Raw genomic sequence first — 21,757 nt, 5'->3', positions numbered from 1 at the left:
CTGATACGATGGAAACCATGGACAATCTAATTAGGGATGGAAATAATAATAATCATAATTTAGAACAATGTTCTTTGCATGGATGTGACATATTTAGGGACCGAATGTCCATTTGGGAGAGAGGATCCTATTGTATTTCTAAGGTTTTATTATTGTTATACCGCCACCTCTTTGAGTTGTAATTTGACCCCCTTAACATGCTTCAAAACTCACACATCAGGACTGGCGAAAATTGCCATCTAATAAAAAAACAAAAACAAAAACAAAACTCAAAATTGTGCTCTAGCGCCCCCTAGGAAAAAACACAGACAAAACTGCTTGTAACTTCTGTTACGAATGTCGTAGAGACATGAAACAAAGACCTCTATGTAGGTCTGACTTAGACTTACATTTCATACACTTACATCCTTCAGCAAAAATCAACAGAAAGTTGGCAAACACCCCTTCAAAACAAAAGTTTCCTAAAAATGTCATTTTTGCCTCTTTGAGCTGTAATTTGACCCCGTTAAAATGCTTCAAAACTCACCAAACTGGACACACACATCAGGACTGGCGAAAATTGCTATCCAATAAAATTTTTTTTTAAAAAAACTTAAAATTGCGCTCTAACGCCCCCTAGGTAGAAAACACAGACAAAACGGCTTGTAACTTCCGGTAGGAATGTCGTAGAGACATGAAACAAAAACCTCTATGTAGGTCTCACTTAGACCTACATTTTATTCATTGACATCCTTCAGCAAAAATCAACAGGAAGTTGGCAATTACCCCTTCAAAACAAAAGTTTTGTAAAAACTTGTCACCTTTTTTCAAATATTATCTCCTCTGAGGCGCGTTTTTTGTGTCGGCATCAAACTCGCACAGGAAAGAGATTGAACCCTTCTGATTAAATTTTGCGCAAAGAGTTTTTCTAACTGCTCCGGTTTTGATTTTACGAGCCTTCAAAAAACTGCTGAGCTGATGCTGCTGCCTTCATCAAGATGGCCGCTTAAAAGCACGAAGCACCAGCGTGACCACACAATGCAGGGAAGGTAGGTAATGTGCAGGTAAAGATATGTTGAATGGGTAAAGGCAGGAAACACCAGCGTCCATCGCTGCTTGCAGCTTTAATTTTGATTGTTTCTGGAAGCATTTGGTGCACAATGGTGCACTGTTGATTCAGTCTTAACTTGTTTGCAGTCTAAATATTAGGTAGGTAGGTAGGTAGGTCTATAATTGTCATTGCACAAGTACAAAGAAACTTTGTTTTCAGCACAAACACGTTCAAGATTAGCCAAAAAAACAATGTACAGGGTTACAGAACAGGAATGCTGATGGGTCGGCACAAGGCGCCCCCGTAAAAGATGGGAAAAGGGTAAATGCTAAAAAAAAAATAAGATCTGGAGTGGGAAAAAAATACCTCCATAGCAAAGCACATATACATATTATAACGTACAAACCCTGTTTCCATATGAGTTGGGAAATGGTGTTAGATGTAAATATAAACAGAATACAATGATTTGCAAATCCTTTTCAACCCATATTCAGTTGAATATGCTACAAAGACAACATATTTCATGTTCAAACTCATAAACATTATTCTATTTTGCAAATAATAATTAACTTAGAATTTCATGGCTGCAACACGTGCCAAAGTAGTTGGGAAAGGGCATGTTCACCACTGTGTTACATCACCTTTTCTTTTAACAACACTCAATAAACGTTTGGGAACTGAGGAAACTAATTGTTGAAGCTTTGAAAGTGGAATTCTTTCCCATTCTTGTTTTATGTTAAGCTTCAGTCCTTCAACAGTCCGGGGTCTCCGCTGTCCTATTTTATGCTTCATAATGCGCCACACATTTTCCATGGGAGACAGGTCTGGACTGCAGGCGGGCCAGGAAAGTACCCGCACTCTTTTTTTACAAAGCCACGCTGTTGTAACACGTGCTGAATGTGGCTTGGCATTGTCTTACTGAAATAAGCAGGGGCGTCCATGAAAAAGACAGCGCTTAGATGGCAGCATATGTTGTTCCAAAACCTGTATGTACCTTTCAGCATTAATGGTGCCTTCACAGATGTGTAAGTTACCCATGCCTTGGGCACTAATACACCCCCATACCATCACACATGTGTAAGTTACCCATGCCTTGGGCACTAATACACCCCCATACCATCACACATGTGTAAGTTACCCATGCCTTGGGCACTAATGCACCCCCATACCATCACACATGCTGGCTTTTGATCTTTGCGTGGATAACAGTCTGGATGGTTCGCTTCCTCTTTGGTCCGGATGACACGATGTGGAATATTTCCAAAAACAATTTGAAATGTGGACTCGTCAGACCACAGAACACTTTTCCACTTTGCATCAGTCCATCTTAAATGATCTCGGGTCCAGAGAAGGCGGCGGCGTTTCCGGATGTTGTTGATAAATTGGCTTTTGCTGTGCATAGTAGAGCTTTAACCTGCACTTAAAGATGTAGCGACCAACTGTATTTAGTGTCAGTGGTTTTCTGAAGTGTTCCTGAGCCCATGTGGTGATATCCTTTAGAGATTGATGTTGGTTTTTGATACAGTGCCGTCTGAGGGATTGAAGGTCACGTTTATAAAATGTTCGTTTCTCTGAACCTTTTGATGATATTATGGAGCGTAGATGTTGAAATCCCTAAATTTCTTGCAATGTCACTTTGAGAAAGGTTGTTCTTAAACTGTTTGACTATTTGCTCACACAGTTGTGGACAAAGGGGTGTACCTCGCCCCATCCTTTCTTGTGAAAGACTGAGCATTTTTTGGGAAGCTGTTTTTATAGCCAATCATGGCACCCACCTGTTCCCAATTAGCCTGCACACCTGTGGGATGTTCCAAATAAGTGTTTGATGAGCATTCCTCAACTTTATCAGTATTTATTGCCACCTTTCCCAACTTCTTTGTCACGTGTTGCTGGCATCAAATTCTAAAGTTAATGATTATTTGCAACATCAAATAAAAAATATGTTGTCTTTGTAGCATATTCAACTGAATATGGCTTGAAAAGGATTTGCAAATCCTTGTATTCTGTTTATATTTACATCTAACACAACTTGGTAGCATAATTCTATAAAAAAACGACAATAGCAAGCTCAGAAAATTCAGACACCCCCCTTTAAAAATCATAATATTTTCCCTGGAGTATGTCCAAGAAATAGACATCGTTAAAAAAAAAACTGAGCGGATGTAAACAACCGAGAGCAAGTTAATGGGAAGTATGTGAAAATATGACTTAACTGACCACTCTGTCTTTTAAAAGTGTACTTACGGCAGCTTTGGTCATTATGTAGATGTGTGCACTCCTCTGGTCCAGCAGTAAATCACTCTTAATGGGAGAGTTGGGCTGGATGCTTGCGTTGGCGTACACCTCCACCTGGCCATCTTGGCCCAGATATACCTGAGGAAGACCAGGAGAGGACAATCAGACGGTGAGGATGGACGGGTGGTCGTGTTGTCCAGATACCAAGATTTTGCTTCTGGTACCAAACAAATATCGATACTTTTCGAAATAAAGGGCACCACAAAAAATGGCATTATTGGCTTTTGACGGAGATAGATATATATATATATCCATATTTAAAAGTTATTTCTTTTTAAACTCTAGTTATACTTGAAATAGGTAGTGTTCAATCTTCTACTTGGGGCTAGTGGCATATTGAAAAAGACAGGACTTCCGTAGTTTTTTCAGATCAACTTGGGCGATGCGATTTGAATGTGTTGTTCATAGATTGGTCCCTCCAAAGCTTTGGAATACATGTCAAAATACCTATTCTGTCTGGGATTCCATTTAAAATCAGTTTATGTGTCATCAAAAGAACTTGGGGTTGAGCAGCAATTTAAATTCCCTAAGTAAATACACTTTACTTTAACAAAATAAATCTTAGGGTACATTAAACATATGTACTTATTGCAAGTTTGTCCTTAAATATAATAGTGAACATACACTGCAAAAACTGAAATCTGAGTAAGATTGAATATTTCAAATAAGGGTGATATTTGCTTATTTTCTGTCTGATAAGATCATTCTTCTCACTAAGCAGATTTTATGTTAGAGTGTATTACTTGTTTTAAGGGTTTTGGTCCTAAATGATATTACAGCTTGTTGCTGAGATTTGATGATTTATATTGAGTAATACATGCTTGAAACTAGAATATCAACTGTTGCAAAGCTGCGTCATCAACACTCACAAGAATAAAACTACTTTTTTAAAGTACCGTATTTGCCGCACTGTAAGGCGCACCTAAAAGATATGTGGATTCATTATGAAGGGTGGGGGGTGGGGTGGGGGCTAGTGGCAAATTGAAAAAGACAGGACTTCCGTAGGTTTTTCAGATCAACTTGGGCGATGCGATTTAAATGTGTTGTTCATAGATTGGTCTCTCCAAAGCTTTGGAATACATGTCAAAATACCTATTCTGTCTGGGATTCATTTAAAATCAGCTTATGTGTCATTAAAAGAACTTGGGGTTGACCAGCAACTTAAATTCCCTTGGAGGAACATCTGGTCCAAACGCAACACTTTACTTTAACAAAATAAATCTTAGGGTACATTAAACATATGTACTTATTGCAAGTTTGTCCTTAAATATAATAGTGAACATGCACTGCAAAAACTGAAATCTGAGTAAGATGAAATATCTCGAATAAGAGTGATATTTGCTTATTTTCTGTCTGATAAGATCATTCTTCTCACTAAGTAGATTTTATGTTAGAGCGTTTTACTTGTTTTAAGGGTTTTGGTCCTAAATGATATTACAGCTCTTTGCTGAGATTTGATGACGTATATTGAGTAAAACATGCTTGAAACTAGACTATCAACTGTTGCAAAGCTGCGTCATCAACACTCACAAGTATAAAACTACTTTTTTAAAGTACCGTATTTGTCGCACTATTAGGCGCACCTAATAACAACAAATTTTTTCAAAAGCTGACAGTGCGCCTTATAATCTGGTGCGCCTTATATGTGGACCAGTATTGAGCCACAACAGGACTCACAACTATGGTAAGCAGCCACCGACTTCATTTTCCCCCTGAAGAAGAAGAAGTGCGCTAAAATCGTGTGTAGCTGAAACTTTTTTTTCTGTAGAAAATAGGTTATCATCCTCAGTCCCAAAGTAAAGTTGAAAGGAAAAACCAGAACAGCAAAACAAGTTGGCTAAAAAAACTGGGCACCGACCAAATTTAATTGGACTGAATCGATATGAATTACAGACAGTGTCTCCGGAGACGAAAGATGGTGAACCCTTGTGAAAGGAATTAATAAGAGTGCACAACATGCTTGGTCTTCCCTTCTTATTTATACACTTCATGATGACCTGATTTGCATCAAAACAACTTACAGCGGGGCAAAAAAGTATTTAGTCAGCCAGCGATTGTGCAAGTTCTCCCACTTCAAATGATGACAGAGGTCTGTCATTTTCATCATAGGTACACTTCAACTGTGAGAGACCGAATGGGGAAAAAAAAATCCAGGAATTCACATTGTAGGAATTTTAAAGAATTTTTAAAAATGTATTTATTTGGTCAACCATTCAAAGCTCTCACTGATGGAAGGAGGTTTTGGCTCCAAATCTCACGATACATGGCCCCATTCATTCTTTCCTTAACACGGATCAATCGTCCTGTCCCCTTAGCAGAAAAACAGCCCCAAAACATGATGTTTCCACCCCCATGCTTCACAGTAGGTATGGTGTTCTTGGGATGCAACTCAGTATTCTTCTTCCTCCAAACACGACGAGTTGAGTTGATACCAAAATGGATACATGGATGATACAGCAGAGGATTGGGAGAATGTCATGTGGTCAGATGAAACCAAAATAGAACTTTTTGGTATAAACTCAACTCGTCGTGTTTGGAGGAAGAAGAATACTGAGTTGCATCCCAAGAACACCAAACCTACTGTGAAGCATGGGGGTGGAAACATCATGCTTTGGGGCTGTTTTTCTGCTAAGGGGACAGGACGATTGATCCGTGTTAAGGAAAGAATGAATGGGACCATGAATCGTGAGATTTGGAGCCAAAACCTCCTTCCATCAGTGAGAGCTTTGAATGCTTGACCAAATACTTATTTTCCACCATCATTTACAAATAAATTCTTTAAAATTCCTACAATGTGAATTCCTGGATTTTTTTTCCCATTCTGTCTCTCACAGTTGAAGTGTACCTATGATGAAAATGACAGACCTCTGTCATCATTTGAAGTGGGAGAACTTGCACAATCGCTGGCTGACTAAATACTTTTTGGCCCCACTGTATGTAACTGTCCAATATTTAGGGTGACTTGACCTCTCATGTCGTGTCCCTCCCAATGCATTTAGTTTGGAGGTAACCCTAGGACAGAAATGTTCCACTACATTGGATAGGTGTAGGTGGACAGGTAGACAGGTAGACATGAATAAAATGAGCATCATGCAGCTTAAACCCAATCACAGTGGTGCAGGATCGCAGTAGAAGTGGACATGAATGCTATTAGCGACCTGCCAAATTCAATATAAACGCACAAGTCGGACACCTTCGGTTTCAAGTGATTCCGAGGCACTTCAAACTCTCGAGTTGCTTCATGTTTACAAGATTAGTCGATGCTTCTCTCCGTCCGGAAGAGTCGGAATCCCCATTATGTGGAGGCACTCAGTGCATAATGGCGATGGAAAGGTCTCTGTAATGCTTGGCGGTATGGAGGATTTCACACAGGTTTTTTTTTTAAATATCTTTAAAGACCTACTGAAATGAGATGTTCTTATTTAAACGGGGATAGCAGGTCCATTCTATGTGTCATACTTCATCATTTTGCCATATTGCCATATTTTTGCTGAAAGGATTTAGTAGAGAACATCCACCATAAAGTTGGCAACTTTTGGGCGCTAATAAAAAAGCCTTGCCTGTACCGGAAGTAGCAGACGATGTGCGCGTGACGTCACGGGTTGTGGAGCTCCTCACATCTGAACATTGTTTACAATCATGGCCACCAGCAGCAAGAGCGATTCGGAACGAGAAAGTGACAACTTCCCCATTAATTTGAGCGAGTATGAAAGAATTGTGGATGAGGAAAGTGAGAGTGAAGGACTAGAAAAAAAAAAAGAAAGAAAGAGGGCAGTGGGAGCGATTCAGATGTTATTAGACACATTTACTAGGATAATTCTGAAAAATCCCTTATCTGCTTATTGTGTTACTAGTGTTTTTGTGAGATTATATAGTCCTACCTGAAAGTCGGAGGGGTGTGCGGAGGAGGCAAGAGAGTCGTAGCTGCCTCTTTGACAGGTGCACAAGGAACGACGTAAGCTCCGCTCATGTCTACGGTAAGAGCCGACTTATTACCACAATTTTCTCACCAAAACCTGCCGGTTGACATGTGGTAGAGAACCCTGTTCGCTTGACCGCTCTGTTCCATAGTAAAGCTTCACCTTCCGGAACGTAAGCAAGGAAACACCGGCTGTGTTTGTGTTGCTAAAGGCAGCCGCAATAATAATAATAATAATAACGGATTAGATTTATATCGCGCTTTTCTATTTTTATATACTCAAAGCGCTCACAGAGAAGTGGGACTCATCATTCATTCACACAATGGTGGTGGTAAGCTACATCTGTAGCCACAGCTGCCCTGGGGTAGACTGACGGAAGCGTGGCTGCCAGTTTGCACCTACGGCCCCTCCGACCACCACCTATCATTCATTCATCTTTCATTCACCAGTGTGAGCGGCACCGGGGGCAAAGGGTGAAGTGTCCTGCCCAAGGACACAACGGCAGTGATTTGGATGTCAATAGGTGGGAAGCGAACCTGCACCGTAACACAACAGAACAAATACCCAGAACGCCTTGCAGCACTAACTCTTCCGGGACGCTACAATATACACCCTCAGCTATCACCAAACCCGTCCACCTCAAACCCACCACCGAAAAGAGGCATTCCATTTTTATTTGAATTTTATTTGATATGCTTCACGGTGACAGAGGGGTTAGTGCGTCTGCCTCACAATACGAAGGTCCTGCACTTCTGGGTTCAAATCCAGGCTCGGGATCTTTCTGTGTGGAGTTTGCATGTTCTCCCCGTGAATGCGTGGGTTCCCTCCGGGTACTCCGGCTTCCTCCCACCTCCAAAGACATGCACCTGGGGATAGGTTGATTGGCAACACTAAATGGTCCCTAGTGTGTGAATGTGAGTATCTGTGTTGGCCCTGCGATGAGGTGGCGACTTGTCCAGGGTGTACCCCGCCTTCCGCCCGATTGTAGCTGAGATAGGCGCCAGCGCCCCCCGCGACCCCAAACGGGAATAAGCGGCAGAAAATGGATGGATGGATGGATGCCATTGATATTTTTTAATTATTATTGTTATTTGAAACTCAATTTTGCATGTCACTATAAAGTTATATAAGCCTTGCTTGTTCAATATTCAATGCAAAACTTGTTTGGGTCCCTATTAAAGGATTAATTCGTTCAACCTTGGCCCGTGGCTTTGTTCGGTTTTAAATTTTGGCCCACTCTGTATTTGAGTTTGACACCCTTGCACTACGCCATGCCACCCCAATACACCGCTTCCTGACTACATCTTTCTTCTTTGACGTCTCCATTATTAATTAAACAAATTGCAAAAGATTCAGCAACACAGATGTCCAGAATACTGTGTAATTATGCGATTAAAGCAGACGACTTATAGCTGGGATCGGGCTGGAACAAAATGTCCGCTACAATCCAAGGCGTCACGCGCACGCATCATCATACCGCCTTTTTGAACAGGATACTTTGCGCGAAATTTAAAACGTGGCTGCCAGTTTGCGCCTATGGCCCCTCCGACCACCACCTATCATTTTTTTCATCATTCATTCACCAGTGTGAGCGGCACAAGGGTGAAGTGTCCTGCCCAAGGACACAACGGCAGCGATTTGGATGTCAATAGATGGGAAGCGAACCTGCAACCCTCAGGTTTCTTGCACGGCCACTCTACCCACTACGCCATGCCACCCCAATACACCGCTTCCTGACTACATATTTCTTCTTTGACGTCTCCATTATTGAAAAAAACTAATTTCCAAAGATTGAGCAACACAGATGTCCAGAATACTGTGTAATTATGTGATTAAAGCAGACCACTTGTAGCTGGGTGGCTAGTAGTGGCTTTCAGTAGGACTTTAAGATGTATGAAATACAGTGTTGTCATTTGAATGTTTATCAGATGGAAGTGAGAAGGATCTACAGGCGGCAACAACCAACCACAGAGCTGGCTTACCGTCACGCATATTTCTGGAGAACACTTTTAGTTTGTGGTTTTGACTGCAAAATGAATGGCATCCTAGTGGCCGACCATCACAAGGAAAAACTAATGGATTGGACACAGGAATATGTTGTTGTGCTGAGCCTGTGATTCTGTCAAAGTAGCTTGGAATCTATGGAATCTTTTTGTTGGATAGAATAGCTGGCATTTGTTGCAAATTAAAAATAGTCTGCGGGCTATAGAGCGTTTTCTATTGGGGCTCCAGAACTCTGGAATGTTCTCCCGGTAACAGTTAGAGATGCCACCTCAGTAGAAGCATTTAAAACTAATTTGTATACTCTAGCCTTTAAATAGACCTCCTTTTTAGACCAGTTGATCTGCCGATTATTTTATTTTTTGCCCTCCTCTCTCTTGTGGAAGGGGGGGGCACAAGTCCGGTGGCCATGGATGAAGTGCTGGCTGTCCAGAGTCGGGACCCGGGGTGGACCGCTCGCCTGTGCATCGGTTGGGGACATCTCTGTGCTGCTGACCTGTCTCTGCTCGGGTGGGTCTCCTGCTGGCACCACTATGGAATGGACTTTCACTATTATGTTAGATCCACTATGGACTGGACTTTCACTATTATGTTAGATCCACTATGGACTGGACTATCACTATTATGTTAGATCCACTATGGACTGGACTCTCACTATTATGTTAGATCCACTATGGACTGGACTCTCACTATTATGTTAGATCCACTATGGACTGGACTCTCACTATTATGTTAGATCCACTATGGACTGGACTCTCACACTATTATGTTAGATCCACTATGGACTGGACTCTCACTATTATGTTAGATCCACTATTGACTGGACTCTCACTATTATGTTAGATCCACTATGGACTGGACTCTCACTATTATGTTAGATCCACTATGGACGGAACTCTCACTATTATGTTAGATCCACTATGGACTGGACTCTCACTATTATGTTAGATCCACTATGGACTGGACTCTCACTATTATGTTAGATCCACTATGGACTGGACTCTCACAATATTATGTTAGATCCACTATGGACTAGACTCTCACACTATTATGTTAGATCCACTATGGACTGGACTCACACTATTATGTTAGATCCACTATGGACTGGACTCTCACAATATTATGTTAGATCCACTATGGACTGGACTCTCACTATTATGTTAGATCCACTATGGACTGGACTTTCACACTATTATGTTAGATCCACTATGGACTGGACTCTCACTATTATGTTAGATCCACTATGGACTGGACTCTCAAACTATTATGTTAGATCCACTGTGGACTAGACTCTCACAATATTATGTTAGACCCACTCGACGTCCATTGTATCTGGTTTCCCCTAGAGGGGGTGGGGGTCACCCACATCTGCAGTCCTCTCCAAGGTTTCTCATAGTCATTCACATTGACATCCTACTTGGTTGTGAGTTTTTCCTTGCCCTTATGTAGGCTCTGAACCTAGGATGTCGTTGTGGCTTGTGCAGCCCTTTGAGACACTTGTGATTCAGGGCTATATAAATAAATATTGACTGATTGATTGAAATGTTGTATCAGGTGCAAGGTGGGCATTTGTGTGTGTGGATACTATCAGGATCGGGCCGGGCTGGTTACATACAGTAAAAAGTTACACACAGTAAATGACATTTAAAGATACACATTTGGATACGGTTTTGATGTTAAATGGGATTTGTTTCAATTGAAATGCAAATGTGGGTCCGGAGTCACACCTTGTGCAGCGTCCCCTTGGAGTCCCCCAGGAAGGCAATGGTGTGGTCTTCACGGACGTTGACAGCCACAGCTGTGAGGTGGGTGGACAAGGTCTGCCACACAGCCGTGGAAACCAGAGGCACCCGGCTGGCCATTGGACTCGGGGTGTGGTCGGAGCCACAGGGATACGCCTGAAGGGTGTTCTGCAACATAGACATGTTCATGGTAGGCTTGATCCTTGGCCAGTATTTTCTATCACAGCACCACATATTTGAACACTATTATGTTGGATCCACTATGACTGGACTTTCACTATTAAATTAGATCCACTATGGACTGGACTCTCACTATTATGTTAGATCCACTATGGACTGGACTCTCACTATTGTGTTAGATCCACTAGGGACTGGACTCTCACTATTATGTTAGATCCACTATGGACTGGACTCTCACTATTATGTTAGATCCACTATGGACTGGACTCTCACTATTATGTTAGATCCACTATGGACTGGACTCTCACACTATTATGTTAGATCCACTATGGACTGGACTGTCACTATTATGTTAGATCCACTATGGACTGGACTCTCACTATTATGTTAGATCCACTATGGACTGGACTCTCACTATCATGTTAGATCCACTATGGACCGGACTCTAACTATTATGTTAGATCCACTATGGACTGGACTTTCACTCTATTATGTTAGGGCAACCATTCTCTAAATAAAATTGTCAGAAATTCAAAACAATCAACAATGTTCATGGTGCCCTGTATTGGCCCCGTCTTTAGCGCCCTCTACAATTTGTGCAAGCCGCCCAGTCATATGTTGTTTCTGGCTTTTGGAAGACACACATAAGTAACTGCAAGACATACTTGATCAACAGTCATACAGGTCACACTGAGGGTGGCCGTATAAACAACTTTAACACTGTTACAAATTTTCGCCAAACTGTGAACCCACACCAAACAAGAATGACAAACACATTTCGGGAGAACATCCGCGCCGTAACACAACATAAACACAACAGAACTGTTGGAGCCTATTTATATTATTTATTTAATAATTGTTTTGACATTGAAATGGAATCATGCCGATGATGATATTGATGGATTATTGGATGTTTCAGATCAATTATATTGACTGATTGTTTTCAGCTGCTCCTGGTGGGCAACGTCCTCCTCCTATAATTAGGAGGACAGCACAGCTGTGGGGCGGTATAGCTCGGTTGGTAGAGTGGCCGTGCCAGCAACTAGAGGGTTCCAGGTTTGATTCCTGCTTCCGCCATCCTAGTTACTGCCGTTGTGTCCTTGGGCAAGGCACTTTACCCACCTGCTCCCAGTGCCACCCACACTGCTTTAAATGTAACTTAGATATTGGGTTTCACTATGTAAAGCGCTTTGAGTCACTAGAGAAAAGCGCTATATAAATATAATTCACTTCACAGCTGGGCGCTGCCTTTGTCTGTCTGTCATATTGAAGGAGTGAGGAGTGATATTGTTTGTTTACCACTAAATAAGTTTATTTGTATTGTATGGAAAGTCAACCACGGTGAATATTTTTTGTTTGTGAAAATAAATTAACATTTTGAATCTGGAAGTATCTCCGCGAGTGCTTATTAGGAATTTAGTGCGTCATAAAACCTCCTCCTCAAGACTACTCTGCAAACTTTATTTTTATTTTTTCTAAACCTTTTTGGATTGACAGAGTACCCGTAACAAGAACAAATACCCAGAATCCCATGCTGCCCTAACTCTTTCGGGCTACAATATACACGCCCCGCTACCACCAAACCCCGCCCCCCCACACATTAACCCTCCTCCTTACGTCGGTTGAGGTGGTGTAGCCTGGAAGAGTTAGGGCTGCAAGGTGTTCTGGGTATTTGTTCTGTTGTGTTACGGTGCAGATATTCTCCTGAAATGTGTTTGTCATTCTTGTTTGGTGTGGGTTCACACTGTGGCGCATATTTGTAACAGTGATAAAGTTGTTCATACGGCCACCCTCAGTGTGACCTGTATGGCTGTTGATCAAGTATGCCTTGCATTCACTTACACAAACCTGCAGGAGCCTCATACAACATGTAGCTGGGCCGACACGCTGTTTGTGTGATGGAAAGGTGGACATGTTGTAGAGGACGTTAAAGGTAGAGCTGTCACGGCACGCCTTTAATATTGTTGGCAGGGTGAAAATCGGGACAAATTCGGGAGAATAATCACGTTGGGAGGAGCACTGAAATCCGGGAGTCTCCCGGAAAAATCGGGAGGGATGGCAAGTAAGCGGCGTGGGCGGGAAAGTAATTCAAAGAAGGTGAATACATTAAAAGGCGCATGTTAGATTTTTAAATAAATCTTTTCTTGCGGCCCAGCTTCACCCAGTTTCTGCATCCAGTGGCCTCCAGGTAGATGGAGTTTGCATTAAATGATCCCGAGGCTCCACGGAGAGCAAAAAGGGGGTCGACTGGAAGCTTGCAGCTGGCCACTTCTGGGGCGTCTGGGCCTTTGCAGTCCTGTGGCCTCATTACAAGAATCACTTCCTTGCAGATGCAGTTTAATCTTGCACTCTTTCCAATGTTTACTCTCTCTTACCGCGGAAATCGAGTCAGTCCACCTCGGGTGGAAGGGGACGGCGGGGGAATGATTAATGGTGATGGCTTGCTTTCAGTTATTAGCAAGCTGTTACCAGCGCACAAAGTGGAAAACGGCGCTTCTGTAGGCAGAACGATGCTGTGTACATACCATGGGTAGGTTGGCACAGCTGGACTTGACCTCGTATTCGATGTAGGCCGCCTCTCCTCCGTCCTGCGCCATGCCGTCTTGGGTGTAACACAGGTCTCGGGTGGAGTCGATGTGCTTGTCGAGTTCATCCAAAGGGAAGACGCACAAAGCGGAGCCGTCCAACGGATGTTGGTTGGCTGAGCTGACCCGGGTGGAGAAGACTCCCAACAGTTCCTCGCCCTCCCTGTCTCTACCGTGACCCACCTGTGTGAGAGATTTTAAAGTAAGTCTTTCTAGGAAGCTAATTAGGTTTAAAGCAGTGACGTGCGGCCAGGGGAGGCAGGGGGAGGCAGTGCCTCACCTGTGATCATGTAAATAAATAAAATACATCATGATGAAATAATTGTAATTGTTCGTTTTCAATTTTCATTTTCAGTGAGTCGTCTTTTGACTTTTTTTCTGTTTGTCCGAAAATTTAAGACGTGTAGCAAAGCTATGGAGGGAAACTTTTTGCCAAACTCCACCAACATTTTGATTCGACTCACACCCAACGATTCACAAGTAAAAAAATAAAACACTTTGCTTAAATTAAAAAAAAAAAAAAACATTCGGGAGTACAAAAACAATTGTATTAATTAAAAAAAAGTATTGGCGAGTATTAAAACAATTAAAAGAAGTATTCGCAACTATGTATCCAACCATCTTTTCATTTTTTACAGCTTGTCTCTCAATGTTCTGCAGATAATTCTGGCAATTTATTGAAGTGTGTATCAAACTGGTAGCCCTTGGCATGAATCAGTACCCAAGAAGTAGCTCTTGCTTTCAAAAAGGTTGCTGACCCCTGCTGCAAAGAATGCAGAAATGAAACAAAACCCGTAAACTGCTGCCAATCAAATGGCAAATAATCTGCACAGAACGCATACTGTTTATTTTTAAATCCGATTCTGATAACGTCAGATCCTAAACAGCAATGAAACCTCACCGCACGTCACTGGTTTTAAAGGCACATGACTTGAAATACCTGAGCTGCTTGGAGGAGGTTGTAGACTCTAGAGGATGAAGATTGGCAAACAAGCGGTACTTCCACGTAGGAATAGTAAGAGGTGTCGTCCAGGCAAACTCTGGCAGCATAGGTCTGGTACTCCCTGGACGACGACTTGATGTCTCGCCGGTAAAACAAGAAGTAGACATAACTCCGCCGTGTGAAGGTGGTCACAAAGTGGTGGTCGTACTCCGACAGACGCCCAGCCACGGCCAGCTTGGCCGTCTCCTCGTAGGAAAAGAGCGGCTGGGATGAAAGGTGCCTGGTGGAAATGGGTGGCTGGCTGGCGGTGTATCCGCGGCCCACGTACATCACAGTCCTTTCCCCATCTCGAAGACCCACCACCAGCCCCACAGTTGACACCGAGGGATCGTTCGCCGCCACGTACTGCGTGTCCACCGGCCTCTCGGTGGAGAAAAGAACCTCGCTGATGGACGTCAGGCTCCGTTTCTGACAAGTGCCTTGGTAAACGCTGCCGCAGGTGATCAGCTCTAAAGCACTCGGATCCACCAGCAGTAACTTGTTATGGTTATTGGTTCTTCTGGCCTGGGGACAGTTGGACTCCGAGACAGGAGGGATGCAGTCTTTGCTGTCTCTCACCGGACCGGTCTTCTCCTCTTGCTCCAGACGCAGTCCGTCTAATCCATCCAGCTGGAAAAGGTAGTCCTTGGCACCCACGTAGACTTTGCCCACGGACGGGTCTGGGTGGAGGACCAGGTGCTGGAATTCCGTGCCATCGCGGGAAAAACTAGGGTAGGAGTGAGCATGTATTAAAGCAAGGATGACGACGGTGATGAGGACCAAGAGTGGGGAGGAGTTTGGAGCCTTCCCATGGATCATGGCAGATATTCTGTGGAGGAAAGGAGCAGTCAGGTCACACACCTTCAGCTTGGTTGGGTAAAAACGTATTTGTCTAGATCGGGGGTAAGCAACCCTCGGCTCTCAAGCCACACACGACTCTTTAGTGCTGCCCTACTGGCTTCCTAGAACATTTTTAAATATTGTTTTTGTTTTAGTATGTTTTTTGTTTGAAGACAAACATGACACAAACTTTCTCAACTGTGAGAAATCGCACTGTTTAATATGTTTGTCTGTACGCTTCACTGATGAGTGTGTTTGGTGAACATTGTTTTGTCCTACCAATTTTGGCGGTTCTTGAACTTGTGACGCAACAGTTTACATGTAAAATCTTCCACTCCTTTTTTGTCTCATTTTGTCCACCAAAAGTTTTATGCTGTGCGTGAACGCACAACGGTGCGCTTTGTTGATGTTATTAACGTGTTGGAGTGCTAATCAGACATACCTGGTCAGTGCATGACTGCAAGCTAATCAATGCTAACATGCTATTTAGGCTAGCTGTATGTACATATTGCATCATTATGCCTCATGTGTAGATATATTTGAGCTCATTTAATATCCTTTACAACCTCGTCACGTCCGTTGTGTCCTGAGCAAGACACTTCACCCTTGCTCCTGATGGGTGCTGGTTGGCGCCTTGCATGGCAGCTCCCTCCATCAGTGTGTGAATGTGTGTGTAAATGTGGAAGTAGTGTCAAAGCGCTTTGAGTACCTTGAAGGTAGAAAAGCGCTATACAAGTACAACCCATTTATCATTTATTTATTTATCCTCTTTGTATATTGTTTAGTTTTGCATGTCTCGAGACACATTATCTGTATATAATATTGGCTGCATTTCTGATAGTTGTTTGTGTGCCATGTTGTTCCAGACCACAGCAAACATTATCATGGTTGCCAAAGATTGTAATAAATATACAAACACCATTTCCATATGAGTAGGGAATTTTGTTAGATGTAAATATAAACGTATTACAATGATTTTCAAATCCTTTTCAAGCCATATTCAATTGAATATGCTACAAAGATAAGATATTTGATGTTCAAACTCATAAACTTTATTTTTTTTGCAAATAATCATTAACTTTAGAATTTAATGCCAGCAACACGTGCCAAAGTAGTTGGGAAAGGGCATGTTCACCACTGTGTTACATCACCTTTTCTTTTAACAACACTCAATAAAGGTTTGGGAACTGAGGAAACTAATTGTTGAAGCTCTGAAGTGGAATTATTTCGCATTCTCGTTTTATGTAGAGCTTCAGTCCTTCAACAGTCCGGGGTCTCCGCTGTCCTATTTTACGCTTCATAATGCACCACACATTTTCCATGGGAGACAGGTCTGGACTGCAGGCGGGCCAGGAAAGTACCTGCACTCTTTTACTACAATGCCACGCTGTTGTAACACGTGCTGAATGTGGCTTGGCATTGTCTTGCTGAAATAAGCAGGGGCGTCCATGAAAAACACGGCGCTTGGATGGCAGTATATGTTGTTCCAAAACCTGTATGTACCTTTCAGCATTAATGGTGCCTTCACAGATGTGTAAGTTACCCATGCCTTGGGCACTAATGCACCCCCATTCCATCACAGATGCTAGCTTTTACACTTTGTACCTAGAACAATCCGGATGGTTCTTTTCCTCTTTGGTCTGGAGGACACGACGTCCACAGTTTCCAAAAACAATTTCAAATGTGGATTCGTCAGACCACAGAACACTTTTCCACTTTGCATCAGTCCATCTTAGATGAGCTCAGGCCCAGCGAAGCCGGTAGCGTTTCTGGGTGTTGTTGATAAATTGATTTTGCTTTGCATAATAGAGTTATAACTTGTACTTAAAGATGTATTGTCCAACTGTAGTTACTGACAGTGGTTTTCTGAAGTGCTCCTGAGCCCATGTGGTGATATCCTTTATACACTGATGTCGCTTTTTGATGCAGTACCACCTGAGGGATCGAAGGTCCGTAATATTGTTGCTTACGTGCAGTGATTTCTCCAGATTCTCCTAAGCTTTTGATGATATTACGGACCATAGATGTTGAAATCCCTAAATTCCTTGCAATAGCTGGTTGAGAAATGTTGTTCTAAAACTGTTGGACAATTTGCTTACACATTTGTTGACAAAGTGTTGACCCTCACCCCATCCTTGTTTGTGAATGACTGAGCATTTCCTGGAAGCTGCTTTTATAGCCAAGCATGGCACCCACTCATTCCCAATTAGCCTGTTCACCTGTGGGATGTTTCAAATAAGTGTTTGATGAGCATTCCTTAACTTTTTTTTTGCCATGAATTGATGAAGCTGGACCCCGACTTAAACAAGTTGAAAAACTTATTGGGGTGTTACCATTTAGTGGTCAATTGTACGGAATATGTACTGTACTGTGCAATCTACTAATAAAAGTATCAATCAATCAATCAAAGCAACTTGTGCCAGTTTTTTTTCAAACACAAATTCCAAATGAGCTAATATTTGCAAATAATAAAGTTTTTTCAGTTTAAATGTTAAGTATCTTGTCTTTGCAGTTTATTCCATTGAATATAAGTTGAAAAGGATTTATAAATCATTGTATTCTGTTTTTATTTACAATTTACACAACATGCTAACTTCACTGGCTTTGGGTTTTGTATTTAGTGTAAAAAAAAAAGAAAAATAAATCAGCAACGTAGCTCATCCCAAATGCAGCAGCTAACAATGGAAACAAGCCGAGTAAAATTGCAACAATGGAAGTTGGACAAAGAAAAACAGATGGTGGTGATAATCCTGGGACGCGAGTCTTACCATTGATGATCTTTGTTAAGCTGAAGACGTCCACCACCTAATCATATCCCATGTCTTCTCTCTTTCTGTCAAAATAACCACAACAAAACATTTTTTAGACAATAACAGAGGCAGGCTGGATGACGAGGACAGTATCACATAGGGCTGGGCCATATGGACTTTTATTAATATCTCCATATATTTAGGCCCTGTCACAATACAGCATATATATCTCCATATTGTGCCTCGGCCTTGAATGAACACTTGATGCATATAATCACAGCAGTATGATGATTCTATGTGTCTACATTCAAACATTATAACATTACAAATATATGCTACTTTTAAACTTTCATGCAGAGAGGGAAATCACAACTAAGTCAATTGAGCAAAACTGTATTGATTAAATAGTTATTAAACAAGTTTTAAATCTCTAGATCAACATTAGTCCCATCTGTCAATTTAATGATTTTAAAGATTTAAGTTGTATGCTCTTTTTGTCAAAGAAAACCCTGTTTTTTGATGGGAAAAACCCCACAAAATATGCAATATTATCACCCAATATTTTTTTTAAGTGGAATATTTGAGATTATATAATAATTGGAGCATTATAAAGGTCAATAAGTCATAACACCATTGATTTTAATTCATTATTATTTTTTGAGCAATGACATTAAAAAACAAAGCACCCTAAAATAATTGGGGATCCAAAAGGGTCCTACTCATTAAAGCATGGGTGTCAAACTCTGGCCCACCCGCCGTGTAATTTCATTTGGCCCTTGAGGTAATATCAAATTAAGATTAGAGCTGGCCCGCCAGTATTAAACAGGGGCGGTGCCGCATTTGCCAACCCTCACGATTTACCCCAGAGACTCCCGAATTTTACTGCCCCTCTCAAAAATCTCCCGGGGCAACCATTCTCTTGAATTTCTCCCAATTTCCACCCGGACAACAATATTGGGGGTGAGCCTCGAAGGCACTGCCTTTAGCGTCTTCTACAACCTGTCGTCACGTCCGCTTTTCCGCCATACAAACAACGTGCCAGCCCAGTCACATAATGTATGTGGCTTTAACACACACGAGTGAATGCAAGGCATACTTGGTCAACAGGCATACAGGTCACACTGAGGGTGGCTGTATAAACAACTTTAACACTGTTACAAATATGCGTCACACTGTGAAGCCACACCAAACAAGAATGACAAACACGTTTCGGGAGAATATCTGCACCGTAACACATGTAATACCCAGAAACCCTTGCAGCACTAACTCTTCCTGGACACCCCCGCTACCACCAAACCCGCCCCACCCAAAATTTTTATTTGAATTGTATTTGATATGCCATTGATATTTTTCAATTATTATTGATAGGTTGATTGGCAACACTAAATGGTTCCTAGTGTGTGAATGGGAGTGTGAATGTTGTCTGTCTATCTGTGTTGGCCCTGCGATGAAGTGGCGACTTGTCCAAGGTGTACCCTGCCTTCCGCCCGAATGCAGCTGATGTTGGCTCCAGTGACCCCAGAAGGGACAAGCGGTAGAAAATGGATGGATGGATAATTTGAAACTCAACTTTGCATGTCACTATAAAGTTATATAAGCCTTACTTGTTCAACATTCAATGCAAAACTTGTTTGGGTCCCTATTAAAAGGTTCATTTGTTCAACCTTGGCCCGTAGCTTTTTTCCGTTTGAAATTTTGGCCCACTCTGTATTTGAGTTTGACACCCCTGCATTAAAGTGTTAGAAAATAAATTATACAATTTTTTTTTACTGTTTACTTTTAACACAGTTCTCTCGAAATCAACTTCAAATCTATCCGTCAATTAGAAGTTTTATTGTTGTTGTTTTTTTTTGTTTGTTCCTTTTAGGCCCTTCTTTAAAAAAAAAAAAAAAACAGTTCAGTTTTTTATATGGCAAACAAAAAATATGTAACATTTTCCCCTCCAAAATATGTCAAAGTGGAACATTTAACGTGATGTAATTGGAGCCTTGAATAGGTCAATAATTCATAATGACATTGATTTTGATTCATTATTATTTTTTTAAAGAAAGAAAAAGCCAGCATGGCAGCTTTGTGTTATTAGAGTAAACATTGCAACATTTTCTTGTTACATTTCACCCGCTTGCTCCTTTATATCACTTTTTACATTTAAAACATTTTTCAATCCTATTTTTAAAATGTGCCGTGGGGCCGTTAAAAAATTCCCAGCGGCCCGCACTTTGGACACACTTGCTGTAGTGTAATGCCCGCAGCTAAAAGCAACTGCGTGAGAATGTATACTCCAATATCACCATATAGTCATTTTCTACATCGCACAGAGACAAACCCGCAATATATGGAGTATATTCCATATATCGCCCAGCCCTAGTATGACATCATTCATCTACGTGTGTCAGCCCTAGTATGACATCATTCATCTACGTGTGTCAGCCCTAGTATGACATCACTCATCTACATGTCACAAAACAGCCCTAGTATGACATCATTCATCTACATGTCACAAAACAGCCCTAGTATGACATCATTCATCTACATGTGTCAGCCCTAGTATGACATCATTCATCTACATGTGTCAGCCCTAGTATGACATCATTCATCTACATGTGTCAGCCCTAGTATGACATCATTCATCCACATGTGTCAGCCCTAGTATGACATCATTCATCCACATGTGTCAGCCCTAGTATGACATCATTCATCTACATGTGTCAGCCCTAGTATGACATCATTCATCTACGTGTCACAAAGCAGCCCTAGTATGACATCATTCATCTACATGTGTCAGCCCTAGTATGACATCATTCATCTACATGTGTCAGCCCTAGTATGACATCATTCATCCACATGTGTCAGCCCTAGTATGACATCATTCATCCACATGTGTCAGCCCTAGTATGACATCATTCATCTACATGTGTCAGCCCTAGTATGACATCATTCATCTACGTGTGTCAGCCCTAGTATGACATCATTCATCTACATGTGTCAGCCCTAGTATGACATCATTCATCTACATGTGTCAGCCCTAGTATGACATCATTCATCTACATGTGTCAGCCCTAGTATGACATCATTCATCTACGTGTGTCAGCCCTAGTATGACATCATTCATCTACATGTGTCAGCCCTAGTATGACATCATTCATCTACGTGTCACAAAGCAGCCCTAGTATGACATCATTCATCTACATGTGTCAGCCCTAGTATGACATCATTCATCCACATGTGTCAGCCCTAGTATGACATCATTCATCCACATGTGTCAGCCCTAGTATGACATCATTCATCTACATGTGTCAGCCCTAGTATGACATCATTCATCTACGTGTCACAAAGCAGCCCTAGTATGACATCATTCATCTACATGTGTCAGCCCTAGTATGACATCATTCATCTACATGTGTCAGCCCTAGTATGACATCATTCATCTAC

At 41.8% G+C, this 21,757-nt stretch overlaps 1 protein-coding gene across 3 annotated transcripts in view; it reads right to left on the bottom strand.

The window, feature by feature from the left end:
* plxnb1a (plexin b1a) overlaps positions 1-21,757 on the bottom strand; it is a 188,147-nt gene that overhangs the window by 76,794 nt on the left and 89,596 nt on the right. For all 3 annotated transcript variants that reach the window (XM_061904912.1, XM_061904913.1, XM_061904914.1), the window contains exons 2-6: positions 18,344-18,408; positions 14,694-15,564; positions 13,694-13,936; positions 10,974-11,156; positions 3,275-3,403 (exon numbers count right to left, since the gene is read on the bottom strand). In XM_061904912.1, the coding sequence (XP_061760896.1) occupies positions 3,275-3,403; positions 10,974-11,156; positions 13,694-13,936; positions 14,694-15,554 (1,416 nt within the window). In that variant the 5' untranslated portion in view covers positions 15,555-15,564; positions 18,344-18,408. The remainder of the gene's footprint in view (positions 1-3,274; positions 3,404-10,973; positions 11,157-13,693; positions 13,937-14,693; positions 15,565-18,343; positions 18,409-21,757) is intronic.

The sequence above is a fragment of the Nerophis ophidion genome, linkage group LG06 (assembly GCF_033978795.1).
Source record: "Nerophis ophidion isolate RoL-2023_Sa linkage group LG06, RoL_Noph_v1.0, whole genome shotgun sequence".
In the NCBI taxonomy this organism is placed as follows: Eukaryota; Metazoa; Chordata; class Actinopteri; order Syngnathiformes; family Syngnathidae; genus Nerophis; species Nerophis ophidion.
The sequence above is the reverse complement of the archived record's forward strand: the minus strand, read 5'-3'. Positions and strand labels throughout refer to the sequence as shown.